At 51.1% G+C, this 27,723-nt stretch overlaps 1 protein-coding gene across 18 annotated transcripts in view; it reads right to left on the bottom strand.

Moving 5' to 3' along the window:
- Positions 1-27,723, bottom strand: part of HSPG2 (heparan sulfate proteoglycan 2) — a 266,429-nt gene that overhangs the window by 153,865 nt on the left and 84,841 nt on the right. For 17 of the 18 annotated variants that reach the window (XM_029578876.1, XM_029578880.1, XM_029578878.1 and 14 more), the window contains exon 4: positions 19,087-19,161. The exons of the other annotated variant lie outside the window; for it this stretch is intronic. In XM_029578876.1, the coding sequence (XP_029434736.1) occupies positions 19,087-19,161 (75 nt within the window). The remainder of the gene's footprint in view (positions 1-19,086; positions 19,162-27,723) is intronic. 18 annotated transcript variants of the gene reach the window in all.

Raw genomic sequence — 27,723 nt, 5'->3', positions numbered from 1 at the left:
AACAAAAGATAAGTTTGTGGATGTCTTATTTTGCTGGGACATTAAGTGAAGAAGTAACTCGTTGTGGGCCATAGAGTTGAAAATGTGGTTTTAATGTGGATAAGAAAGTAATTTTAATGGCAAAAAGATTTTGGGAGGAAAAAAAAAGTGATACATCGGTGGTTTCTCTGTAAAGCCTTTCATATGTAAAGGGGTCCATTATTAAATGAAAGGCAGAAGAAATATCTGCAAACATCTGATGGTGCCTTCTATGACGGTCACCATTGACCTTATGGAATAAGTGGAATACCTGTGGAAGATAAAATACAAGCCCTCAACACTAGAGGGCACCATACCTCTTCAAGACTCCTGGTTTGGGTTCAGCACTTCATAAACTGGGAGAGAAATCAGGGATGAAGCCCCTCAGGATAAAGGATAAGGAGAGATCCTCCGCTCCTGTAGCCTGGCCAGAAAGAGCTGCTCTCTTTTTGGCAGGTCAATGAAGCTTCTGCCTTCAGACAAGAAAGCTTTGATTTTATTTGCAGCTGATATACATATCCTCCACAGGCAGTGGTACAAGAACTCACTTCACAACCACTAAAACGGAAGTATGTGGATAAGGAACGACAAGCTGCTGCACTGAGATCCTGACTCGGGACCGAGTCCCACCAGGACTCTCTCTTTTCGGATCACAATGTCCCTGTCCCCAAAAGAGCACACAAGGATGTTTTTGAGTCTCAATAACAGTCACATGCTGAGTTGTAGTGGTGGGATTAGAACTTGGAGCTGCAGGTTAAGAGCCTTATAACTGTAAACAGAAGCAAAACCCAAAGTCGAGTGTCAGGAGCCACTAGTAACCAGCAGGACATAAAACAGCCCTGAGGCCGAGACAACTACTTGCTATCCCTGGAGAAAAGAAAAAAAGAGAGGAGGCTTCTGGCTGCTCTTTTAGCCCCCCAGCACCCTTGAAAGGAAGTGGTGACATTTGAACTCCATCTCTTGTCACCTCAGCTGAGTTCCTTTTGAAGGGTCTGCTTGAAAGCCTGTGGAACTGAGCCAAGCACTCAGAGGAAGGATAGACAATGAGCGGATACCAACATCTCACCTCTCTCTCTAAACTTCCCTGCTCCCTGCCTCAGGCGCTGGATAAGTGGGTGGTGCATTAAAGATAAATAGGGAAGGGTTATTTACCCTTTCAGATAGTACAGAAGGCCTAAGGGACAGTCTGCTAAACCGGCAGGTATCAAACTTTAAACAAACTGAAGAAAGTATGCTTTCAGTGAACACACAAATAAGCTGTGGCACTTGTTGCTGGAGGATGTTGTCCAGGTTAATAGTATAGCTGGGCTTACAAAAGGTTTGGACAAGTTTTAGGAAGGCAGGTCCATTAACAAGTTTGTAGCGAGGAAGACCTGGGTATCCTCAGCAGGAATGATCTCTTGATTAAGATCTGCCAGGCACTCCCAAGTGATGGCAAGCTCGATGGATCATCGGTCTCTCCAGCGACAGATTTACATAAACTCTCCGGATCTGGCCTGGGGACTCTGGAATTCTGAACGCATTGCTGGGTCTCCGGGCGCCCCGTGGGCAGAAGGCAGCGCTGAAGAAAAAGTGGCTGGAGCAGCGCGGGCCGGAAGGGGGAGGAATGTCAGCCCCCTTGCGGCAGGAGGGCGACGAGGAGCAGCAGCAGCACCGGCCTTCACGAGGAACAAGAAAGTGCAGCGTCGCAAACAGCAGCAGCATCTTCCCCAAAAAGGGAAGATGAAACGGGCAGTGTGGGGTCCACGGTGCAGGAGGAGAGAGAGGAGTAGTTCTGTTCCTACAGGCCTGGGGAAAGAGAAGGCTGCTCTGGCTGGTGGGTTCAAGGTGAGAAGAGAAGATGAGAGTGCATGTGTGTGCGGGAGAGAAGCGAGCGTGCATGTGTGTGAGAGAGAGAGTGTGTGTGAGTGAGCATATGAGCGTGTGTTGGTTGTGCATGCGCCAGGCTTGATCTGGTGTTTTATATGGGGGAAATTAACTGCTGTATGTAACGATAGGGTGACCAGATTTGAGAAAACCTGGTGCCCCTACATACAATGGAAGACTAAGGTGTCCATTTGATTGCTCATTCTGGGATGTTACAGTATGTGGGATGGCCCTGGGGCATTCCTGAGATAGTCTTAAGTCTGGGATGATATAATACTGTTTCCTAAGGGGTTTCTACTCTTATCTATTACCTTCTTTTGGGGTCTGTATGCCTGTACTGGCCCAGTTCTTCTTCTTGGACATTTGTCTTTGTTGGCACATATATTTGTACCTATATTTACACCTATGCTATGAATCCACACTCTGTCACCACAGGGTTTCAGGGGGGGGGGGGGAGGGGTGGTTTGAGGGTGGGGGCCTAATAACGGAAAGTCAGCGGCAGATGAATGAAAGTTTATTTCATGGTAGCATATTAATGGCAATATCTTACAGAAATATTTATATGTTGTTGTCGCAGCACTGTATGTTTTCACTGTGCTATGGTTCCTTTGTTGTGTTTAATAAACATTAAATTACAAAAAAAGGATTTTGTGCACATGCTCTGCTGCCAGCTAGCCATCTTCACCCCTCCCCGCTCTCCTGTGACAATCTCAGGATACTGGAAACCCAAAGTTCCCAGGTATGCAGATTTAATCCTCTGGCTGCCCCTACGCATTGGGGGTAGCCAGGGAGGGAGGTCGTTCTCTGAAATCACAAGCTGCAGCCGAAGGAGGCTCGCCCCCCCCCCCCCATGCTGCGTTGGACAGACGGCCAGCCTAAAGTAAGGACAGAACTGCACGGTGCCAGGGACAGACGGCCAGTAATGGGGCGGCCGCCTGCTCCATCTATTGGGAAATGCACCTCCGGGACAGTCATATTTCAACAGCGAGAGCCCGTCTCTTCCTCCATTCCCCTCACCCTCACCTCCTCCTCTTCTATCCATGGCAGGCGGGCTTCCTTTCCTCCTTCCCTCAGCTGACGCTCAGAGCAGAACCAGCTCAAGACAAGGCAGAGAGCTCCCAGCCTCAGCTCTACAAATACTTTCCTCAATCCTAACAGCAGGGCTAGTACAAAAAATGTTTTCAATAATAAATCCATGCCCTGCTCCAACGTGCGAAAACCCAAACTGAGAAACAGGGCTCCGAGGCCATCGCCCATGATGGAACAGCTCTGCTCTGGGTTCCAAGCTTGGACGTAATTCTCAAAACTCTGGATGCCCCCCCCTTAAAAAAAACAATTTCTTAAAGAAAGAAAGAAACCGTCTTTGAAAGTCACCAAATGCTTCCATGCACTGACGTTTTGAAATTCCTTTTTTTGAAATACATTTATAGAAACAGAAAGTTAAGCTATAACCCTCAACTATCTGGTCTGTGAGTTTCCAGGGAGCCAGGGCTGCCTCTTATTTGCACCTGAAGAGTACCGCGTTTGCTTGGTAGCATTATAGAAACGCAAAGAAGATGTGGCAGCCACCCCAGGGAGGGAGAGAGGGCATGGGGCCTAGCGACTGTGAACCAGGAGACCAGAGTTCCAGTCCTGCTTCTCTCAGATTCACATAACTTTATCGGCATGACAATTTCACATGGGTCGCCAAAGTAATACGTAAAGCGTTTAAAATAAACGGGGACACGTTTACAAAATAGTAAAATACAATTGGGGGGGGGGGGGCAGAAAGGAGAAAAACCAAGGCAGTTCCTGGGTTTTGGTGCTGGTCTGTCTTGTCCATGGTCAGATTACATTTCTGGCCTGGTGGCACAATACCACATATATTGCGGCTCTCACTAACTCTTACCACACGCTGTGACCTGAGATGCGGTCACTGTATCTCCTGCTGCCCAAAGCATCCTTCTAGATCCTAAACTCTTTAGGACAGGGATTTACTGCACTTCTATGTAATCTGTTATGTCCCCACCATATACAGTAAATAAACTGGTTACTAGCACCAGGACATCTTGAATGGTAATGGTTTGGAGATTTGCTCAGGGGCCAGTACTGTTAACAGAGAATCAGATGCAAGCTTCTGTGCTTTTTCTCTGCTCCTACGGCTCTGTTCTCTCCCTCCTACACAGGCTAAGGCTTGTACTAACCAACTGGTCCCCACCCTCACCCTGAGAAAGCTGCAACATTCTGCAGAACTTCATTCACTGCACGCTTCATTATCTCACTCAGGTCAACCAGGCTGATCTGGTCCTGGTTTTGCCTCAGTGCATGAATAGAGCAGTAGACCTGTTTTCTCTAGGGAATTCAAAACTAGAAATCCTTGCATGCAAGGGCGGGGGGGGGGGGGGGGGGGGGGGGGAATCAGGACTGAATCAGGCTCTCCGGGTTGACCTGGGGACCTCCATAAAGCAAGAATCCAAGATGGTGTTTGCACCTGGCTCTCTTGCACTGGACCCGGCCTCCGAATGCTTTAACAAACAGCTGGGTGTAGGATTCCAGCCTCAGTCAAGAGAGGGGTGTGAAGCAGGGCCAGGGTCAGAGAGGAGATAGGGCCCAGCTGCTCGCTAAAACAAAAACACAAGCCATTGCCACCAGGGACTCAAAAGGTGGGGAGAGGAACCATCCTGCGCTGCCAAAGCTCATTCCTGCCTTCCCCCGGCGGACAGAACCTTTGCCTCGCAGCTGTTTCTGCTGAATGCACTGGGACCCTTATTTAGGGTTTGCTGCTTTATCTGCTGCCATCCAGCAAGTTTTCTCTCCAAGTCCCTCTTCATGCCATCCTGGCCCACCTAAAAGTAATCAATGCCGGCACAGAGAGGGATCTGACAACAAAAGGAAACTTCCAGATGGTATTTCTGTAGTCATTTGATTTATATTCTGCCTTTCGGCATTCAGATGCCGGAGGCATTTCCCTAGAAGTTTGTGCTTGAGGCAATGGAGGGGGAAGGGACTTGCCCAAAGTCACAAGGAGTGGCGGTGGGATTTGAACCCTGCTCTAACCACTAAGCTGCTCCTCTACAGTTACAAATTCGCATGGCGGGCCCCCCAAGGCCACGCAGCGCCATCGGCTCCAGCGGCCTGAAGGATGGCAGGGCTGTTTGGCCTGCAGAGAAAGGCACCAATGGTGCCCTTCCCAAGCCTGTAACCTGCCCTGGGAATACACAAACGAACTTTGTACCGGAAGACGACAAAGGCCCAATTCAGCCCTCAGCACACACACATGCCTTTCCCTCTCTCCCCCTTCTGTTTACTCTTTGACCTCCAAGAGAAGGAGAAATGCCAACCATTGGCGTGGTGAAAGGATCAAGCACTCCCCACCATCCCAAGAGGAAAAGCTTCAGGCCCAAAGAATGCCACAGAGAAAGAGTGAGAAAAGTTGTATCTGCCCTCCAATTCAATAGCCCAAGAGACATCAGGGGCCATGTTGGCAGTTCCAGTAACGTTCACCCCCCTCTCCAAAAATACAAGGGAGGGTAGGTTATAAAGCTACTACCTAAGATAACAAGTGTTGCGTTCAGTGCCTCTTACTGTTTAAAAGCGTTACAGCATGAAAGTTTGTGCAAAAGGTCCTAGTGTAGCAATGTCTCTTGTCGAATAAGAATGACAGCCAGAGATGTTTGGGTTACAAGAGTGGAAGAACATGTAATCTGTTGACTGAAAAGCCAGATTAGGGCAAGCTCTTGTTTCCAACTGGGTCTCTCGGGCAGAGGTAGATAAGGGCGACTTGCCCACGGTCACAGAGTCGGTGGTCACAGGCGATCTCAATCCCGTGGCCCCCTAGGGACATCGCCTGAATCGTAGACTTAATGCTGTGACCACCAGGTCTGGCCACGCCTCCGGCTCTTTCCCAGGCTTCACGCAATAACTCGGGCACAGAATGCGATAACTTCACAGCATTTAATAGAAGGCACATGAAACGACGAAGCTTAAAGAAGAAAAAAAAATAAAAGTTGAAACAAACAAGAGGTCTTGCATTTTTCGTGCTCCCCTCCCATTTTCTGACTGAACAATGGAACAATGGAACTCTTCAGCTGCTCAGAACGTGGAAGAGCAACAATGTAACAGCGCAGGCACTACAAAGGGAGCGCTGTGATCTCATCGAATAAACACGCACGGGCAACGTCCTTGGCCACGGGCCATACCTTTCCAGTGCTAGCAAATATTTCGGGATAGAAGCTTTCAAGACTACGAGAGAGACATCTTCCCCAAGCTTGAGGATTAGCCTTTGGCGTGGCCAGCAGCGGAGTCTGAGCTGGCCCAGTGCTTCGTTGGCGGTGCACCGCCTTGTGGAAGCCGCCTGCCTCTCAGGATGAAGGGAGTTGCAGTCATTGCTTAAGGGTGACGCCCGGTGGCCGGATCCGGGCGCCCCAAGACCGTAGGATTCCCGAAAGAGCCCTGACGCATGGCCCTTGGCCATCACTGCAATGGCCAGACAAGATATCCTGGGGGGGCAGAGAAATAAGTAAAATATGTGAAGAATCCCTCAGGTCGGTGCGAATGAAGGCTCATGATGCCAGGACACCGGCACCACGTCTGACTGACCCAGAATCCGAAAAGGGCCAGAGAAATCTGCCCAGTTAAAAAAAAAAAAGGAATGGCCATCTCCTTCTACCCACAACCCCGCTCTCTCTCCCCACTCCGGTAAGATCAGGCTGGGGTACAGCACTTTGCCTGTTGCACCACCTCCATACCACCTGCATCTGCAGGCAGCTGGATAAAGGCCGGGAACGATCCCTTTACAAAGCGCGCCCTAGCCAGCGCCGCCGCGGTTGCTTTATATGGGATGAACTGCTCGGCCGGGATTGGGGGGTGGGGGGAGGGGAGCGGGGCCTTGGAAGACAATCTCCGGTTACAGTTTTCCTGCTAATTGTACAGAAGTGATTCAGTCTGGAAAAAAAAGAGTCAGGTTTTCTGTGTGGGGTTTCAACAACTCTTTCCTGCTGCCCGCATTCCCATTGTAAAGCAGGGCTTGTAAACACAGGAAGCACATGAGAATGGGCCTATTTTGAAATCCCTTCTTCTTTTTTTTTTTTTTCCCGCACCAGGCAACTTGCAAATAATCCAAACTACTGTGCTGGAACAAACTTGTAGGAGGAAACATTTTCCTGGAAGTCCGCTACCTCTGTCAGATCCCCCTCCGCGACATCGAGGGGACGTAATAATATCATCTAATACTAACCCGCAGAGAAGTCCGCTCATGTCAGGTGTGCGGCTCACACGCATTCCACACGCGTGCAGCATGAAGCAGCATATGAGCATGCTCGGGTCCTGCTTACCACCGTGCGGCCAATGGAGGCTTGCAGTGAAGACGTCATGCGCCTTCATTCTCCTTAATCTCTATCAGGAACCCTAGAGAGATGTGCGCGACAGGCACCCTATTCGCAGGTAGGAGTTGGGTGGTTGCAGGGAGATGAGGCTTGGTAATGCCTGCTGCTGGACCTGGAGGCTAACTCAGGAACCACAACAAGGAGCAGGGTTTCACCACCGTAGTAGGGAGTTGACCTCACTAGAAGGGCTTGGATAGTCTTCTGGTTGCTGGAAATAACTTCTTGGTTGCCAGCAACCCATTTTAACATGGCCTTGGTAAATCTGGTTTGCGGAGGAATGGGGGGAGGCAGGGGATGGTAGGTCACTACGCTTTTCTTGATCTTTTACGATTCTTGACCCTGCTTATTTCTGACTTGCCAGTTAGATCCATCGCTAGGGCTCTGGCCCTTCATCTTCCAGCCATTGCTGGTTTAAATCCTGACAGCGTGCAACTATGCCTGCAGCACACATCTGTCTCAAGGGGATGAGTGTGGCCACATCTGGCTGAAAGGACAAAACGCAGCTCTCTACAGAGCATATTTTGTTTCGCTTCAGCCAACTAGTAGATGTTGCTCCAAAACTGGAGTCTTCAGTGCCCTTCCCTGTCAGTAAGGGTCTCCCTTCCATCACTGATTCCCCCCCCCACAACCCACAACTCCCCTTCACAGATCAGTTCCTCGATGTAGTCAGATCCCGCCAACCCTGATAGCTGGAGACAAGGCCTGAGTTTGGGTCTGCAGTTCAGCAAAGCACCTTGCTAACGCAAAGCCAGAGGTGCAACAGCCTTCCCTCCTGGCTCTTCAGCCGTCACCTCACAGTGTTCAGAGATTTCAAGATCTGCTGAGAAAAATGGGTCAAATCCTATTGTGTCCAACTGGGATTTACAAACACATTCCCTGGCATGCAAGGAGTTGCCTGCATGGTAAGGAGGTGTGTGCAAACATTTTTCGTTTGATTCGTTTTTGGATCAAATGAAAATTTCCTCCCATTTGTTCTGCAATATGCATTCGTTTCATTCGTTTTTGGCATTTTATGCATGCACGTGCCGTTTTACACACACACAGACGGCAATGAATGCTAGTGAACGCACATCCCTATAAATGCACAGCCTACGGTAAACCAGCTCTCTGCTTCTGGATGGGCCTCGGGGGCACCGTGCCTTACCCTTAACACCACATCAACAAATTTTCTACAGTTCTTGTTAGTTTGGTTTTATAAAGCCTCCCCCTTCACAGCCTACTCTCTTATAAAAGAAGTTATTTGCAGAGCCGCTTCTCTGAATATTATTCACATGGCTGCCCAACACGCAAACATGTAAGGAAGGGCTAGCCTCCCAAAAAGAAACAAACTAAACACTTAGCCACAGCGTCTGCTTCAAGAGTCAGCCTGTTTGCTTCGCGTGGTGAATGCTCATCTGTTACAAACAAGTTAAAAAGGACCTCCACTGCAAATAATTTAACAAAATCTCTTCTTTCCAAGAATCGGCTCAGTGCTTGGTTTCATTTCCACTCCCCAAGCTGGGTTGGTTTTTTTGGTTTTTTTTTTAAGAACTCCGTTTTGATCTTTTCTCCCTTCCTCCAAAAGCCGCTCAGGGATGTGTAATGGGGAGGATGGTGAAAGGGCCAAAGGGAAACCTGCATTCCAGCACGTCCTCCACACCGGAGGCCAAGGGAAACCCTTGGAGCGAGCCTGGCTGAAGCACACCACACCCCCTCGCTACCTTCGCAGCAATGCAGAACCGCAAACTCTTTGCCAGCGCGTCTGAAACCTAAGGGGAGGGGCTACAGGTCAGGACTGAAGTGCATTAGGCAGGGAGGCGTGTGTGTTCAGGTGCATTAGCCTCGGCACTGGAGTACTGATCCAGAATGGCAATTCTTTAGGTTATCTTCCGGATTGTGTTTATGTGATTTCATTGTATCTTATTTATGGTTGAGCCCTGCCTCGATGTATTAAAAGGACAAGGCGAGCGATTGACTAATGGGAAATAACTCAAAATATCATGAGGTACCACAGGGCAGGACGGAGGTGCATGGATGTCAGGGACTAGAACATAAGTCACTGACTATGGTCTGCTGCTAGAGCTGCGCGCCCAGGATAGTCAGGGGTGCTGCAGATCAGGATTCAGGTACAGTGTCAGAGTCATGCGAGGGTCTCGGTATGGGAATATCAGGGGGTGCTGCAGGTCAGGATTCAGGTACAGTGTCAGAGTCATGCGAGGGTCTCGGTACGGGAATATCAGGGGGTGCTGCAGGTCAGGATTCAGGTACAGTGTCAGAGTCATGCGAGGGTCTCGGTATGGGAATATCAGGGGGTGCTGCAGGTCAGGATTCAGGTACAGTGTCAGAGTCATGCGAGGGTCTCGGTATGGGAATATCAGGGGGTGCTGCAGGTCAGGATTCAGGTACAGTGTCAGAGTCATGCGAGGGTCTCGGTACGGGAATATCAGGGGGTGCTGCAGGTCAGGATTCAGGTACAGTGTCAGAGTCATGCGAGGGTCTCGGTACGGGAATATCAGGGGGTGCTGCAGATCAGGATTCAGGTACAGTGTCAGAGTCATGCGAGGGTCTCGGTACGGGAATATCAGGGGGTGCTGCAGGTCAGGATTCAGGTACAGTGTCAGAGTCATGCGAGGGTCTCGGTACGGGAATATCAGGGGGTGCTGCAGGGCAGGATTCAGGTACAGTGTCAGAGTCATGCGAGGGTCTCGGTACAGGAATATCAGGGGGTGCTGCAGATCAGGATTCAGGTACAGTGTCAGAGTCATGCGAGGGTCTCGGTACGGGAATATCAGGGGGTGCTGCAGATCAGGATTCAGGTACAGTGTCAGAGTCATGCGAGGGTCTCGGTACAGGAATATCAGGGGGTGCTGCAGGGCAGGATTCAGGTACAGTGTCAGAGTCATGCGAGGGTCTCGGTACAGGAATATCAGGGGGTGCTGCAGGGCAGGACTGAGGTACAGTGTCAGAGTCATGCGAGGGTCTCGGTACGGGAATATCAGGGGGTGCTGCAGATCAGGATTCAGGTACAGTGTCAGAGTCATGCGAGGGTCTCGGTACAGGAATATCAGGGGGTGCTGCAGGGCAGGATTCAGGTACAGTGTCAGAGTCATGCGAGGGTCTCGGTACGGGAATATCAGGGGGTGCTGCAGGGCAGGATTCAGGTACAGTGTCAGAGTCATGCGAGGGTCTCGGTACAGGAATATCAGGGGGTGCTGCAGGGCAGGACTGAGGTACAGTGTCAGAGTCATGCGAGGGTCTCGGTACAGGAATATCAGGGGGTGCTGCAGGGCAGGATTCAGGTACAGTGTCAGAGTCATGCGAGGGTCTCGGTACGGGAATATCAGGGGGTGCTGCAGGTCAGGATTCAGGTACAGTGTCAGAGTCATGCGAGGGTCTCGGTACAGGAATATCAGGGGGTGCTGCAGATCAGGATTCAGGTACAGTGTCAGAGTCATGCGAGGGTCTCGGTACGGGAATATCAGGGGGTGCTGCAGATCAGGATTCAGGTACAGTGTCAGAGTCATGCGAGGGTCTCGGTACGGGAATATCAGGGGGTGCTGCAGGGCAGGATTCAGGTACAGTGTCAGAGTCATGCGAGGGTCTCGGTACAGGAATATCAGGGGGGTGCTGCAGGGCAGGACTGAGGTACAGTGTCAGAGTCATGCGAGGGTCTCGGTACAGGAATATCAGGGGGTGCTGCAGGGCAGGATTCAGGTACAGTGTCAGAGTCATGCGAGGGTCTCGGTACGGGAATATCAGGGGGTGCTGCAGATCAGGATTCAGGTACAGTGTCAGAGTCATGCGAGGGTCTCGGTACAGGAATATCAGGGGGTGCTGCAGGGCAGGATTCAGGTACAGTGTCAGAGTCATGCGAGGGTCTCGGTACAGGAATATCAGGGGGTGCTGCAGATCAGGATTCAGGTACAGTGTCAGAGTCATGCGAGGGTCTCGGTACGGGAATATCAGGGGGTGCTGCAGATCAGGATTCAGGTACAGTGTCAGAGTCATGCGAGGGTCTCGGTACAGGAATATCAGGGGGTGCTGCAGATCAGGATTCAGGTACAGTGTCAGAGTCATGCGAGGGTCTCGGTGCGGGAATATCAGGGGGTGCTGCAGGGCAGGATTCAGGTACAGTGTCAGAGTCATGCGAGGGTCTCGGTATGGGAATATCAGGGGGTGCTGCAGGGCAGGATTCAGGTACAGTGTCAGAGTCATGCGAGGGTCTCGGTACGGGAATATCAGGGGGTGCTGCAGGGCAGGATTCAGGTACAGTGTCAGAGTCATGCGAGGGTCTCGGTACGGGAATATCAGGGGGTGCTGCAGATCAGGATTCAGGTACAGTGTCAGAGTCATGCGAGGGTCTCGGTACGGGAATATCAGGGGGTGCTGCAGGGCAGGATTCAGGTACAGTGTCAGAGTCATGCGAGGGTCTCGGTACGGGAATATCAGGGGGTGCTGCAGATCAGGATTCAGGTACAGTGTCAGAGTCATGCGAGGGTCTCGGTACGGGAATATCAGGGGGTGCTGCAGATCAGGATTCAGGTACAGTGTCAGAGTCATGCGAGGGTCTCGGTACAGGAATATCAGGGGGTGCTGCAGGGCAGGATTCAGGTACAGTGTCAGAGTCATGCGAGGGTCTCGGTACAGGAATATCAGGGGGTGCTGCAGGGCAGGATTCAGGTACAGTGTCAGAGTCATGCGAGGGTCTCGGTACGGGAATATCAGGGGGTGCTGCAGGGCAGGATTCAGGTACAGTGTCAGAGTCATGCGAGGGTCTCGGTACAGGAATATCAGGGGGTGCTGCAGGGCAGGATTCAGGTACAGTGTCAGAGTCATGCGAGGGTCTCGGTACAGGAATATCAGGGGGTGCTGCAGGGCAGGATTCAGGTACAGTGTCAGAGTCATGCGAGGGTCTCGGTACAGGAATATCAGGGGGTGCTGCAGGGCAGGACTGAGGTACAGTGTCAGAGTCATGCGAGGGTCTCGGTACGGGAATATCAGGGGGTGCTGCAGATCAGGATTCAGGTACAGTGTCAGAGTCATGCGAGGGTCTCGGTACAGGAATATCAGGGGGTGCTGCAGATCAGGATTCAGGTACAGTGTCAGAGTCATGCGAGGGTCTCGGTACAGGAATATCAGGGGGTGCTGCAGGGCAGGATTCAGGTACAGTGTCAGAGTCATGCGAGGGTCTCGGTACGGGAATATCAGGGGGTGCTGCAGATCAGGATTCAGGTACAGTGTCAGAGTCATGCGAGGGTCTCGGTACGGGAATATCAGGGGGTGCTGCAGGGCAGGATTCAGGTACAGTGTCAGAGTCATGCGAGGGTCTTGGTACAGGAATATCAGGGGGTGCTGCAGGGCAGGACTGAGGTACAGTGTCAGAGTCATGCGAGGGTCTCGGTACAGGAATATCAGGGGGTGCTGCAGGGCAGGATTCAGGTACAGTGTCAGAGTCATGTGAGGGTCTCGGTACAGGAATATCAGGGGGTGCTGCAGGGCAGGACTGAGGTACAGTGTCAGAGTCATGCGAGGGTCTCGGTACAGGAATATCAGGGGGTGCTGCAGGGCAGGACTGAGGTACAGTGTCAGAGTCATGCGAGGGTCTCGGTACAGGAATATCAGGGGGTGCTGCAGGGCAGGATTCAGGTACAGTGTCAGAGTCATGCGAGGGTCTCAGTACAGGAATATCAGGGGGTGCTGCAGGGCAGGATTCAGGTACAGTGTCAGAGTCATGCGAGGGTCTCGGTACGGGAATATCAGGGGGTGCTGCAGATCAGGATTCAGGTACAGTGTCAGAGTCATGCGAGGGTCTCGGTACGGGAATATCAGGGGGTGCTGCAGGGCAGGATTCAGGTACAGTGTCAGAGTCATGCGAGGGTCTCGGTACGGGAATATCAGGGGGTGCTGCAGATCAGGATTCAGGTACAGTGTCAGAGTCATGCGAGGGTCTCGGTACGGGAATATCAGGGGGTGCTGCAGGGCAGGATTCAGGTACAGTGTCAGAGTCATGCGAGGGTCTCAGTACAGGAATATCAGGGGGTGCTGCAGGGCAGGATTCAGGTACAGTGTCAGAGTCATGCGAGGGTCTCGGTACAGGAATATCAGGGGGTGCTGCAGGGCAGGATTCAGGTACAGCGTCAGAGTCATGCGAGGGTCTCAGTACGGGAATATCAGGGGGTGCTGCAGATCAGGATTCAGGTACAGTGTCAGAGTCATGCGAGGGTCTCAGTACGGGAATATCAGGGGGTGCTGCAGATCAGGATTCAGGTACAGTGTCAGAGTCATGCGAGGGTCTCGGTACGGGAATATCAGGGGGTGCTGCAGATCAGGATTCAGGTACAGTGTCAGAGTCATGCGAGGGTCTCGGTACGGGAATATCAGGGGGTGCTGCAGATCAGGATTCAGGTACAGTGTCAGAGTCATGCGAGGGTCTCGGTACAGGAATATCAGGGGGTGCTGCAGGGCAGGATTCAGGTACAGTGTCAGAGTCATGCGAGGGTCTCAGTACAGGAATATCAGGGGGTGCTGCAGGGCAGGATTCAGGTACAGTGTCAGAGTCATGCGAGGGTCTCGGTACGGGAATATCAGGGGGTGCTGCAGGGCAGGATTCAGGTACAGTGTCAGAGTCATGCGAGGGTCTCGGTACGGGAATATCAGGGGGTGCTGCAGGGCAGGATTCAGGTACAGTGTCAGAGTCATGCGAGGGTCTCAGTACAGGAATATCAGGGGGTGCTGCAGGGCAGGATTCAGGTACAGTGTCAGAGACATGCGAGGGTCTCGGTACGGGAATATCAGGGGGTGCTGCAGGGCAGGATTCAGGTACAGTGTCAGAGTCATGCGAGGGTCTCGGTACGGGAATATCAGGGGGTGCTGCAGGGCAGGATTCAGGTACAGTGTCAGAGTCATGCGAGGGTCTCGGTACGGGAATATCAGGGGGTGCTGCAGGGCAGGATTCAGGTACAGTGTCAGAGTCATGCGAGGGTCTCGGTACGGGAATATCAGGGGGTGCTGCAGGGCAGGATTCAGGTACAGTGTCAGAGTCATGCGAGGGTCTCGGTACGGGAATATCAGGGGGTGCTGCAGGGCAGGATTCAGGTACAGTGTCAGAGTCATGCGAGGGTCTCGGTACGGGAATATCAGGGGGTGCTGCAGGGCAGGATTCAGGTACAGTGTCAGAGTCATGCGAGGGTCTCGGTACGGGAATATCAGGGGGTGCTGCAGATCAGGATTCAGGTACAGTGTCAGAGTCATGCGAGGGTCTCGGTACGGGAATATCAGGGGGTGCTGCAGGGCAGGATTCAGGTACAGTGTCAGAGTCATGCGAGGGTCTCGGTACGGGAATATCAGGGGGTGCTGCAGGGCAGGATTCAGGTACAGTGTCAGAGTCATGCGAGGGTCTCGGTACGGGAATATCAGGGGGTGCTGCAGGTCAGGATTCAGGTACAGTGTCAGAGTCATGCGAGGGTCTCGGTACGGGAATATCAGGGGGTGCTGCAGGGCAGGATTCAGGTACAGTGTCAGAGTCATGCGAGGGTCTCGGTACGGGAATATCAGGGGGTGCTGCAGATCAGGATTCAGGTACAGTGTCAGAGTCATGCGAGGGTCTCGGTACGGGAATATCAGGGGGTGCTGCAGGGCAGGATTCAGGTACAGTGTCAGAGTCATGCGAGGGTCTCGGTACGGGAATATCAGGGGGTGCTGCAGATCAGGATTCAGGTACAGTGTCAGAGTCATGCGAGGGTCTCGGTACGGGAATATCAGGGGGTGCTGCAGATCAGGATTCAGGTACAGTGTCAGAGTCATGCGAGGGTCTCGGTACGGGAATATCAGGGGGTGCTGCAGGGCAGGATTCAGGTACAGTGTCAGAGTCATGCGAGGGTCTCGGTACGGGAATATCAGGGGGTGCTGCAGGGCAGGATTCAGGTACAGTGTCAGAGTCATGCGAGGGTCTCGGTACGGGAATATCAGGGGGTGCTGCAGATCAGGATTCAGGTACAGTGTCAGAGTCATGCGAGGGTCTCGGTACAGGAATATCAGGGGGTGCTGCAGGGCAGGATTCAGGTACAGTGTCAGAGTCATGCGAGGGTCTCAGTACGGGAATATCAGGGGGTGCTGCAGGGCAGGATTCAGGTACAGTGTCAGAGTCATGCGAGGGTCTCGGTACAGGAATATCAGGGGGTGCTGCAGGGCAGGATTCAGGTACAGTGTCAGAGTCATGCGAGGGTCTCGGTACGGGAATATCAGGGGGTGCTGCAGGGCAGGATTCAGGTACAGTGTCAGAGTCATGCGAGGGTCTCGGTACGGGAATATCAGGGGGTGCTGCAGATCAGGATTCAGGTACAGTGTCAGAGTCATGCGAGGGTCTCGGTACGGGAATATCAGGGGGTGCTGCAGGGCAGGATTCAGGTACAGTGTCAGAGTCATGCGAGGGTCTCGGTACAGGAATATCAGGGGGTGCTGCAGGGCAGGATTCAGGTACAGTGTCAGAGTCATGCGAGGGTCTCGGTACAGGAATATCAGGGGGTGCTGCAGGGCAGGATTCAGGTACAGTGTCAGAGTCATGCGAGGGTCTCGGTACGGGAATATCAGGGGATGCTGCAGGGCAGGATTCAGGTACAGTGTCAGAGTCATGCGAGGGTCTCGGTACGGGAATATCAGGGGGTGCTGCAGGGCAGGATTCAGGTACAGTGTCAGAGACATGCGAGGGTCTCGGTACAGGAATATCAGGGGGTGCTGCAGATCAGGATTCAGGTACAGTGTCAGAGTCATGCGAGGGTCTCGGTACGGGAATATCAGGGGGTGCTGCAGGGCAGGATTCAGGTACAGTGTCAGAGTCATGCGAGGGTCTCGGTACGGGAATATCAGGGGGTGCTGCAGGGCAGGATTCAGGTACAGTGTCAGAGTCATGCGAGGGTCTCGGTACGGGAATATCAGGGGGTGCTGCAGGGCAGGATTCAGGTACAGTGTCAGAGTCATGCGAGGGTCTCGGTACGGGAATATCAGGGGGTGCTGCAGGGCAGGATTCAGGTACAGTGTCAGAGACATGCGAGGGTCTCGGTACAGGAATATCAGGGGGTGCTGCAGATCAGGATTCAGGTACAGTGTCAGTGTCATGCGAGGGTCTCGGTACAGGAATATCAGGGGGTGCTGCAGGGCAGGATTCAGGTACAGTGTCAGAGTCATGCGAGGGTCTCGGTACAGGAATATCAGGGGGTGCTGCAGGGCAGGATTCAGGTACAGTGTCAGAGTCATGCGAGGGTCTCGGTAAGGGAATATCAGGGGGTGCTGCAGGGCAGGATTCAGGTACAGTGTCAGAGTCATGCGAGGGTCTCGGTACGGGAATATCAGGGGGTGCTGCAGGGCAGGATTCAGGTACAGTGTCAGAGTCATGCGAGGGTCTCGGTACGGGAATATCAGGGGGTGCTGCAGGGCAGGATTCAGGTACAGTGTCAGAGTCATGCGAGGGTCTCGGTACGGGAATATCAGGGGGTGCTGCAGGGCAGGATTCAGGTACAGTGTCAGAGTCATGCGAGGGTCTCGGTACGGGAATATCAGGGGGTGCTGCAGGGCAGGATTCAGGTACAGTGTCAGAGTCATGCGAGGGTCTCGGTACGGGAATATCAGGGGGTGCTGCAGATCAGGATTCAGGTACAGTGTCAGAGTCATGCGAGGGTCTCGGTACAGGAATATCAGGGGGTGCTGCAGGGCAGGATTCAGGTACAGTGTCAGAGTCATGCGAGGGTCTCGGTACGGGAATATCAGGGGGTGCTGCAGATCAGGATTCAGGTACAGTGTCAGAGTCATGCGAGGGTCTCGGTACGGGAATATCAGGGGGTGCTGCAGATCAGGATTCAGGTACAGTGTCAGAGTCATGCGAGGGTCTCGGTACGGGAATATCAGGGGGTGCTGCAGGGCAGGATTCAGGTACAGTGTCAGAGTCATGCGAGGGTCTCGGTACGGGAATATCAGGGGGTGCTGCAGGGCAGGATTCAGGTACAGTGTCAGAGTCATGCGAGGGTCTCGGTACGGGAATATCAGGGGGTGCTGCAGGGCAGGATTCAGGTACAGTGTCAGAGTCATGCGAGGGTCTCGGTAAGGGAATATCAGGGGGTGCTGCAGGGCAGGATTCAGGTACAGTGTCAGAGTCATGCGAGGGTCTCGGTACAGGGAATATCAGGGGGTGCTGCAGGGCAGGATTCAGGTACAGTGTCAGAGATCATGCGAGGGTCTCGGTACGGGAATATCAGGGGGTGCTGCAGGGCAGGATTCAGGTACAGTGTCAGAGTCATGCGAGGGTCTCGGTACGGGAATATCAGGGGGTGCTGCAGGGCAGGATTCAGGTACAGTGTCAGAGTCATGTGAGGGTCTCGGTACTGGAATATCAGGGGGTGCTGCAGGGCAGGATTCAGGTACAGTGTCAGAGTCATGCGAGGGTCTCGGTACAGGAATATCAGGGGGTGCTGCAGGGCAGGATTCAGGTACAGTGTCAGAGTCATGCGAGGGTCTCGGTACAGGGAATATCAGGGGGGTGCTGCAGGGCAGGATTCAGGTACAGTGTCAGAGTCATGCGAGGGTCTCGGTACGGGAATATCAGGGGGTGCTGCAGGGCAGGATTCAGGTACAGTGTCAGAGTCATGCGAGGGTCTCGGTACGGGAATATCAGGGGGTGCTGCAGGGCAGGATTCAGGTACAGTGTCAGAGTCATGCGAGGGTCTCGGTACGGGAATATCAGGGGGTGCTGCAGGGCAGGATTCAGGTACAGTGTCAGAGTCATGCGAGGGTCTCGGTACGGGAATATCAGGGGGTGCTGCAGGGCAGGATTCAGGTACAGTGTCAGAGTCATGCGAGGGTCTCGGTACGGGAATATCAGGGGGTGCTGCAGGGCAGGATTCAGGTACAGTGTCAGAGTCATGCGAGGGTCTCGGTACGGGAATATCAGGGGGTGCTGCAGGCAGGATTCAGGTACAGTGTCAGAGTCATGCGAGGGTCTCGGTACGGGAATATCAGGGGGTGCTGCAGGCAGGATTCAGGTACAGTGTCAGAGTCATGCGAGGGTCTCAGTACGGGAATATCAGGGGGTGCTGCAGATCAGGATTCAGGTACAGTGTCAGAGTCATGCGAGGGTCTCGGTACGGGAATATCAGGGGGTGCTGCAGGGCAGGATTCAGGTACAGTGTCAGAGTCATGCGAGGGTCTCGGTACGGGAATATCAGGGGTGTGCTGCAGGGCAGGATTCAGGTACAGTGTCAGAGTCATGCGAGGGTCTCGGTACGGGAATATCAGGGGGTGCTGCAGGGCAGGATTCAGGTACAGTGTCAGAGTCATGCGAGGGTCTCGGTACTGGAATATCAGGGGGGTGCTGCAGGGCAGGATTCAGGTACAGTGTCAGAGTCATGCGAGGGTCTCGGTACGGGAATATCAGGGGGTGCTGCAGGGCAGGATTCAGGTACAGTGTCAGAGTCATGCGAGGGTCTCGGTACTGGAATATCAGGGGGTGCTGCAGGGCAGGATTCAGGTACAGTGTCAGAGTCATGCGAGGGTCTCAGTACAGGAATATCAGGGGGTGCTGCAGGGCAGGACTGAGGTATATTGGCAGAGCATCTATTTAAATAGATGGATTGGGTTCGGCCTTAGGTTAACTTTATTCCAACAGCACAAAAGCACCTTCAGCCTTGTTAATTCAAGTGAGCCACACTGGCGGTCTTGTTCCTGTGGCACAGGAAACATTTTCCTATTATACAGCAGTTTGAGTCATTCTGTATTTCACTTTTAGTTTAATTAACGGCAAGTCCTATTAAAGTAAGAAGCAGGAGCTCTGTGGTACAAGGGTTCTGGCCCCTGTCCCCTCCCGGTCACTTACTGAGGAACTGGTCTTCGTCAGGCTCCGACACGCTCATACCTGCAAGCAGAGGCGCTATGGGGGTTGACAGAAAGTCTGCGGAAGGTGCAGCAAAGGACAGGACAGGATAGGACATCAACGAGGCCAAGGAAGGACCAGAAACAGAAGGGTCAGGGCAGGAAGGAATCGACAGGGAAAGGCCGGGACAGACAAGCAGAAAAGGAAAAAAAAAAAGAAGACAGATTTAACACAGTGGTAGGCAAGGAAAAAGTGAAAATCAACTGTCATCCTTCCAAGGGTAGAACTTTATAAACAAATCTTCATAAAACTAAAGGAGCACAGAAATATAGGGCTGGAAGCACCCCGAGGAGGCAGGACCTCTCAGCCCAGTGCTCCGGGTCCTCCTGGCCCGTCGGCTTCCAGGATACTCACAATGACAATGCATGAAACAGATTATGTCTGCACTGCAAATACATCCCATGCCTACTGTGGATATGCTGAAAGTCGGAGCGGCCAGGTGCTTCCCCGAGAACTGGGTTGGGAGGCACAGATTATCCCACCACTAAACGTGAACCATCCCCAGTCTGCTCCTTAAAACCTCCAGCGATGGTTTAGTCCCACGACTCAGGCTGGGTCACTGGTAGGAGGACCGGCCAGGCTTGGGCTCACCTCAGAGCAGACACACAAGATCCCATGACAGCCATGTCATGGGATCTTGTGTTCACTTAGAGAATAGCCACTGCCATTAGCAGTGGTTACATGGAATAGACTTAGTTTTTGGGTACTTGCCAGGTTCTTATGGCCTGGATTGGCCACTGTTGGAAACAGGATGCTGGGCTTGATGGACCCTTGGTCTGACCCAGTATGGCATGTTCTTATGTTCATGCCCTCCCACCCCCTCCCCCCATTGGCCAAAGAGTGACACTAAGTGATAAGGAGTGGTCTTGGAGGAAACTTCCTCCTTGCCTTTTGGAAAGGCGACAGTTCAGAAGCTGCGTGGGTACGGCGACTGGAGTGGAAGGGTAACGAGCGAGGGGAAATGAGGCAGCGGCGGGTATTTAAAACCCTGCAATGGCAGATTCCACCACCAGCGTACTGCAGTGATAATCCAACAGAATACTGGGATGTAATACCGGGCGTATCGCATGGAGGGCAATAGGATAATTAGGAGGCAATTCTCCCAAGTGGCAAGGCCTTTGCCGGAGCACTGTGACCCGTTTCGGAGCCGATGATTCTAGGGGAAGTTCCCAGGAGAGTCAGAGGGATCTACGCAACACGGCCGCGGAGGGGCGGGCCGAAGGAGGCGGGTTTGCTTAGCCTGCGGGCGAAGAGACCAAAGGATGACTGGGTAGCAGGGCTTAGATATTATCAAGAGGGGATAAAAAAAAAAAGGGGGGTGGGAGGGCGAGGGTGACGATCAGGTTTCCTTCTCCACTGCGTATGCGGCAAGAACAAGGCCTACCCGTACGTCGCCACAAGTGATTTCGGCGAGACACAGTGGAGGATGTGAGCAATGGAACAAGTTACCTAAGAGAAGGCTGGTGAGAGCTTCGTTCCGGAGGGTTTGTTTACAAGGAGCTTTAGACAACATCTCTCTGGAGATAGCTCCGGCATAGGGAACCGTGCAAGGGATACGCTCGAGAGTCCACCCAGCCTGATCTTTCAAGAATTCCTATGAACCGCATTAATGCCTTTTCTAAAATCCCATTAGAAGCTATCCTTAGGTATATGTATGGATTACACTTCATGAATATGCAAATATAGCTTGTACAAGCAAAAGGACTTCAGACACCACACACACACCCCCTGGGGCCGATGCAATACCGCGCGCCGAGGCTGGCGCACAGCGGAACACGCGATTGGATGCGCGCTTTGGATGTGCATCCATAACCCCCCATGCAATAGGGGGGATTGCGCGTCCCAACCATCGCGGAGCTAATAGCACTCACCCCATGTAAAATTTCATGTGGATGAGGCTATTAGCTAATACATGCAACCAATGCACCCACTGCAACCTGCCAAATTTTACCAACTGGCATAAAGGTCTGCCACACTCAAGGGCTCATTGAAAAAACCAAAAAATCCTGCTTTCTGTGATTCCTCCTATTAGTGTCGTTACAATACTAAGTAGGAGGAACCACAGAAAGCAGATTCCAAGAAAAAAAAAGAAAAAAAGTCTCGGGCAAAAAGAATATTTCTGGGTGCTCAATATAAATGCACAAGATACACGGTCCAGGTTGTGTATCTTGTGCGTGTATACCAGTGGTTCCCAACCCTGTCCTGGGGACCCTCCCAGCCAGTCGGGTTTTCAGGATATCCCCAATGAATATGCATGAGAGAACATTTGCATGCACTTCCTCCATAACATGCAAATGTTATCTCATGCATATTCATTGGGGATATCCTGAAAACCCGACTGGCTGGGAACCATTGGTGTATACCGTGCCAGTAGCGGGAGAAATGGAGAGTCCGTTTTCCCAACCCGCACTGACAGCCATCTCTCCTGCCGAGGAGAAGCTAGGAAAGGTGGCTGGGTGCGCAACGTTGAGCGCCCATCTTTTTATGCACAAATATTCCATCGGCCCCCTAGTTAGTATGGAAACAAGCTGACTTGCGGGCTTTCTGCATCTGTCCACAGTTCCTGCTGTTGAAACTGTTTTCAATAACCATAATCTTTGCAGCATTTGGACTTCATCTGACTATGGTCTCTTCAACAATTAAGTTTTAAACAGGGAGTGGAGAGGTAATTTAGTGGTTAGAAGAGCGCTGCATTTATGAGAGAGAGAGAGAGAGAGAGATAAATACCTATCTAGTGTGAGGGCATCGTGGCTAGGTGCTCTCTCTCTCCCTCCCAACCAGGAGGGCCCTGATAGCTTGGCTGGCTGTCCAGGAGCTTAAAACCACTCAATATCTGCATCGCACCAAACGTTATGGTGCTTTCGCATGCGTTAAAGGTGTTTTTTGCATGCGAAAACGCCTTAACGCATATGAAAACGCCTTAAAGCACTTTGATAAATGACCCCCTTAGATTGAGAAATAGCTGAAAGCAATCCACTTTGAAGTGCTTGAAAGGCAGAATATAAATCAAATAAATAAGCCAGCAGAGGAAGGCTCTGGGTAGCCCCAATGGATGTGCCAGGAGTGCAGGGAATGCTCCGATCCTGGAGAGGTGAGAGGGTGCAAGGTAAGGGTCAAAGTCTGAAGGAGCTAGGATATGAGCAAAAGCAGGGCACATCTAGGAATGCACATCTGGAAAGACAAGGCAGACGCTCAGCCAGCCATGTGCAGACAAAGTTAACTGAGCACACTGTCCCGTTAACTTTATCTGGATATTCAGCTCAAATAAGATCAGGCAGAATATCTAGTCTACAGCTAAATGGAAGAAGCAGCACAGTTAACTTAAGGCCTAGTTGGACTGCCAGCCAGTGATGAATATCAGTGCTTAACCTCACCCCAGGGCCTGCCTCTTTTATCTGGCTAAATGCTGTGCTGGCTACAAATTGCCTGGATAAAATTTAGTCAGCCAGCAGCGAGGTGTGGGAGGGGGACTGAAACATAACTCCCAACATAACCAGACTAAATCTTTTGAACATGAACTTCTATGTCTTAACCTGCCAAAGAAATGTGACTGACCGTGGGCAATACTGCAACAGGAGTGCATGAGAAAGGAAAAAAAAAAAAAGCTACAGCTTTTGGCTGATTAAGAGGGCATCTCGTTCCTAAGGTGGGCGAGCCAGGAAACACTCAGGAAAAGGAAGGTGAACGGTGGTTTCTAAATTCACTCCAAGCGCCTAGAAAAGGAGCGACAAAATCCAACACTTTAGGTGAGCAAATCTATCTCTAGCATCCCAGGATTTCTGACCAGTTACAAGAGCTATACTGTGGTGGGGTGATTGAAACCAGGAACTAAGTTCCTTCCTCAATTTAATGCCTAAACTTCACAAATATTTTTCATTTTTCACAATACTCTCCTGCCCCGCAGGATGAGGCTCTGAATTTCTGCTTAGTGACTGATGACATCATCAGTGAAATGTGATGTGAGCGCAGGCCTGGGTCATAACGTTACAGACGGGATAAAACCAGCATTCAGACAGAGGGGTAAAGGTCTACTGAGGGGAGATGAGGGATTAAAATAATTTAAAATTAATAGTGATTAAAGTCTTGAGGGCTTTAATCACTATTTATTTTAGATTATTTTAATTCCCCTACAGGATAACTGTGCACCCAGTTTATGAATACACCCTCCTCTTCCCCTCCCTCACCCCCTCGGTTTCAGACTCCTATGGTTTCACCTACTGTATTGTGATGTCATGATGATGTCACGATGGCTGCTTATAAAGGGCTGAGTAAACTGGAGGCAGCTGCACTGCAGAGCAGGAGGGGGAGGAAAGAACATCTCTGCTGAATAGCAGGAGGCTGGGACGAGCTACAAGCAACAGAAGAGGGCAAAGGGAGGAACTAAAAATCAGCAAAAACTGATCTTTCCCACTCGCCTTCTGCCTCTCTTCCCCCTCTCTACTTCCGTTTCCTTACCAGTCCCCTTCCTCTGCAAACCATCTCCCCTCTTCCCCTTTCCTCTCTCCTTTCCCTCCCTTTCTACTTTCCATTCTTCTCTATCTTCTTTACTCTCCCCTCTCTGTTACCCTCTTCCTCTTCAATTTCTCCCCAGCCACCTGTTCCCCTTTCCTCTCCCCCACCTCAGCCCTCTTTCTTTCGCCCTTTCATCTCATTTCCTCCCTTTGCTCATTCTTCTCCCTCCATTCCCCTTCCTTTCGCCTCTCCTTCTCCCTTCCCTCCTTTATGCAGCCAAAAAAAAATTTGGCTCAATTTGTTTCCATTTCAGATGGCTTTTTGGGATTTTTTTATTTTTTTTTAATTAAAGTCCCATTCATTTTCAGAAATTATGTACGCAAATGGCATTTTACACAATACAATTTTATTTTATGGAGGTAAGCTGTGACTACGAATAGAAAATCAAGTTTTATGTGCATAAAGAGGGAAATTTCGAAAGACACACACAGGCGTCTGAGGGCACTTTCTACCTGCAGACTTCAGCCCAAAGCAGACGTAATGTTGCAGGCGTAATTTTCTTTGTGCATATTTATGTGCATACTTTCAATCCTCAAAAGTATGCTCGTAAATCATGTTCTTGCCCCAGCTCCACCCTCTGGAATGCCTCTTTGTAGTGTATGCAAAAGCACGAGCAGAATCACTTCTGCATGCACTTTTACATGCCCTCACCAGGAAATTCTTCAGGATTTTTATGCACATAAAATTACCCCCCCCCCCCCCCAAAATGTACACACACAAACTTCTGAAAAGGAACTGGATGACTGCATATCTGTACTCTTCCCCCTGGCTCATAAAATTAAAAGATTACTTAAACAAAACTCATCTTATACACCAATGAGAAAACATTGAGGAGACACTAGCAGTTTCTGGGACTATTGAAAGTGAAAGAAAATTTTGTTGGTGGCTGAAGAGGATCAGTGCATATTGCTGTGCTGGGTAGTTTTGGGACTTAAATTTGGAGGAGAGGTAAATTTATAGAGTGTGTACTCGACTATAAGAAAGGAACAGTAGGTGATTTGCTTTGAAAAGGTGTGAGAGCAGTGTGATTAATTTGAAGAGGTGTCAAAATTGTTAAACAGGAACAATAACCAAGGGTCATTCTGGTAAACTAATTGAAGTGTGTATCAAAGAGGTTTGTTAGTAGCAATTTGCCTTTGAAGCACAATACATATTGCAGGGGATGAGCACAGTAACCCTCAATCCTGAGGGAGTATTGAAAGCGGAAGATTTTGCTGGTGGTTAAGAACATGAGAACATAAGAAATTGCCATGCTGGGTCAGACCAAGGGTCCATCAAGCCCAGCATCCTGTTTCCAACAGAGGCCAAAACCAGGCCACAAGAACCTGGCAATTACCCAAACACTAAGAAGATCCCATGCTACTGATGCAATTAATAGCAGTGGCTATTCCCTAAGTAAACTTGATTAATAGCCGTTAATGGACTTCTCCTCCAAGAACTTATCCAAACCTTTTTTGAACTCAGCTACACTAACTGCACTAACCACATCCTCTGGCAACAAATTCCAGAGCTTTATTGTGCAATGAGTGAAAAAGAATTTTCTCCGATTAGTCTTAAATGTGCTACTTGCTAACTTCATGGAATGCCCCCTAGTCCTTCTATTATTCGAAAGTGTAAATAACCGAGTCACATCTACTCGTTCTAGACCTCTCATGATCTTAAAGACCTCTATCATATCTCCCCTCAGTCGTCTCTTCTCCAAGCTGAACAGCCCTAACCTCTTCAGCCTTTCCTCATAGGGGATCTGTTCCATCCCCTTTATCATTTTGGTTGCCCTTCTCTGTACCTTCACCATCGCAACTATATCTTTTTTGAAATGCGGCGACCAGAATTGTACACAGTATTCAAGGTTGAAGAGGATCGGTGAGTATTACTTTGCTGGGTTATTTCGGTAAGTGGGACAGGAAAAGAGAAAAGGAGGAGGGGAAGGGGAAGAGAGGAGGAAGAGGAGTAGACAAGGAGCGGAGGTGGGTCTGATTTTAGTTTTTCTCTTTACTCCCTCTAGCTCAGATTTTCCAGCCTCCTGCTATTCAGGTCCCACAATTGGCAGAAATGCTATCTGCTCCCAGATCTGGGTTTAAGCATACGCAACACGGGCAGCCTTCTAGGGTGCTACATTTTAAAAAAGAGCGTAAAACCCAGGTCTGGTAGGCAATCTTCAGTAAGCAAGAAACTCCGTACAGGGCCTGCGAACTGGTGCCCACTCACAGGTCCTGCAGCAACCCCGCCCTCTCCTCTCAGCTAGGCTTCCTGTCGCCATGGAAACTCATGCAGAGACATGGGTCACTGCACGGATTTTCCTGTCTGGTGCCGCCAATGCCCGAAGATCTCCATCCAACCGGGGCCAGCCAGGTGAGGGGAGAGCTCAAAGGGAGTTGAAAGAAGACCAATTGGGGTGGGGAGGAAGAGAACCTGCCACCTGGGAAGGAGCCATGGGTGATGTTCTGGAGGAACCCGCCCCGCACTTGGGATTTTCAAGCCAAGGAGGGGAAGACACCTCTCTCTCCCCTTCCCTGCCCCCCATTGCCTATGGGCACTAAAACCTTAAATCCAGCCCTGTCTGCTGCCCGTTCTGAAACGAGGCTGCTCCCAGGTATCCTAGCCCTTTCTAACCAGCCATTGTGACATCATGGAATATGCCACTATGACATCATCATGGCATCACCACCTGAGCCTGCTGCAGAGGGGGTTGCACTTACAAGCAGGGTCCATAGCTATCCTGTAAGCGAATTACAACAATCTGAAAGTATGCCAACACAAGTCAGATGCAGAACGCTGGAGACGTGGTTGCCAATGAGCTCCATCTCATGAGAATTGTGCAAAGGTGGTAGGACACAGTCGTTTTTGGCGCTACCACCATGGCATCCATGGACTATAACTTAATAGATGAAATGCTCAGCCTATGGAAACCCTCTCCCAGCCCTAGGTGAGCTGTAAGGTGAGCTGTCCTCCACTCATTCTCTCTCTCTATAATAGGAGACCCCCACCTGCAAATTGTGCTTCTTAATCTTTCATTGCCAGGATTTTGCCCTTTTCCAGGATCCTGCTCTTCCAGGCCCTGACATCCAATCATCCATATCACTGCCATCTGGCTTCCAGGTGCCAGGACAAGCAAAGATCCCACAGCCCCCGGTTCACACGAAAGAGGATTCTGACTTTCTTCAGCATGAGGAGAAAACAAGAAGTGAATCGTCCCTCCTGGTTATTTTCATTCTTCCTTGGCTGAAGTTGTTAGTATAACTACGACGTGGAGTCCAAAATGCACATTCTGGCCTGTGCCTGGTTTGCACAGCTGGTCAGTAAGTTGGGTGAGAGCCAGGGGGCCTGGGCTTAATCTTCAACTGGTGTATAGATGGGGGACCCGGAGTTTACTGGCCAGCTGTCACATAGCCAGAAGAAATAGATTTGTTTTGTTTGGATCTGGTTAGCAGCCAAGAGGCCTTAGCAGAGTCCAGAACTCATTCTTCTTAAAGAACAGGAGCCTAACTACAGTTCACTTGCCTTTTCTTCCATGGTTCAACCTGGGTTAGGACTGTGATCTATGTTATGAGAGATTTAGAGTTAAGCATAGAGCTGGACAAGTCAAGACAGACTTTACCCGAGTCTGTCTGGGAATGGGCTCAAAATCCTCTTAATAGGGGGCTAAGCCACATACATTTCCCCAGCTAAATAGGAAGCAACAATACTGTGACCCAACTAAACTAGGTGGAAGCTCACTAGTGTAGCACGATCAGCACTGCATCGAGGGCGATTCCATGGGCATCGATCCCGGGACCAGTGGCACACTTAAATAAAAACACACGACATCTGGAAGGAGCTGCAAGAACCCGGGAGGGCAGGATTGGATTGCTAAATTGAAGTGGTCAGAAATGGACAGGATGAAATACAAGAAAGGGACCTTCTGGTTTAGGAAGGAAAAAAATCAAACACGCCCGATATAAACGTGTGTGGGACTCACCCGGCAATAATGCGGCAGAGAAGGCTCCAGGGGTGCTGCTGGCCCATCATCTGAAGGTGGTGGCACGGACATAGCAAGAGGAAATGCCAGACGAGGATGTATCATCAGGA

Source organism: Rhinatrema bivittatum, chromosome 15 (assembly GCF_901001135.1).
Source record: "Rhinatrema bivittatum chromosome 15, aRhiBiv1.1, whole genome shotgun sequence".
NCBI lineage: Eukaryota > Metazoa > Chordata > Amphibia > Gymnophiona > Rhinatrematidae > Rhinatrema > Rhinatrema bivittatum.
Note: the sequence above shows the minus strand (reverse complement) of the source record. Positions and strands in the feature narration are given on the sequence as shown.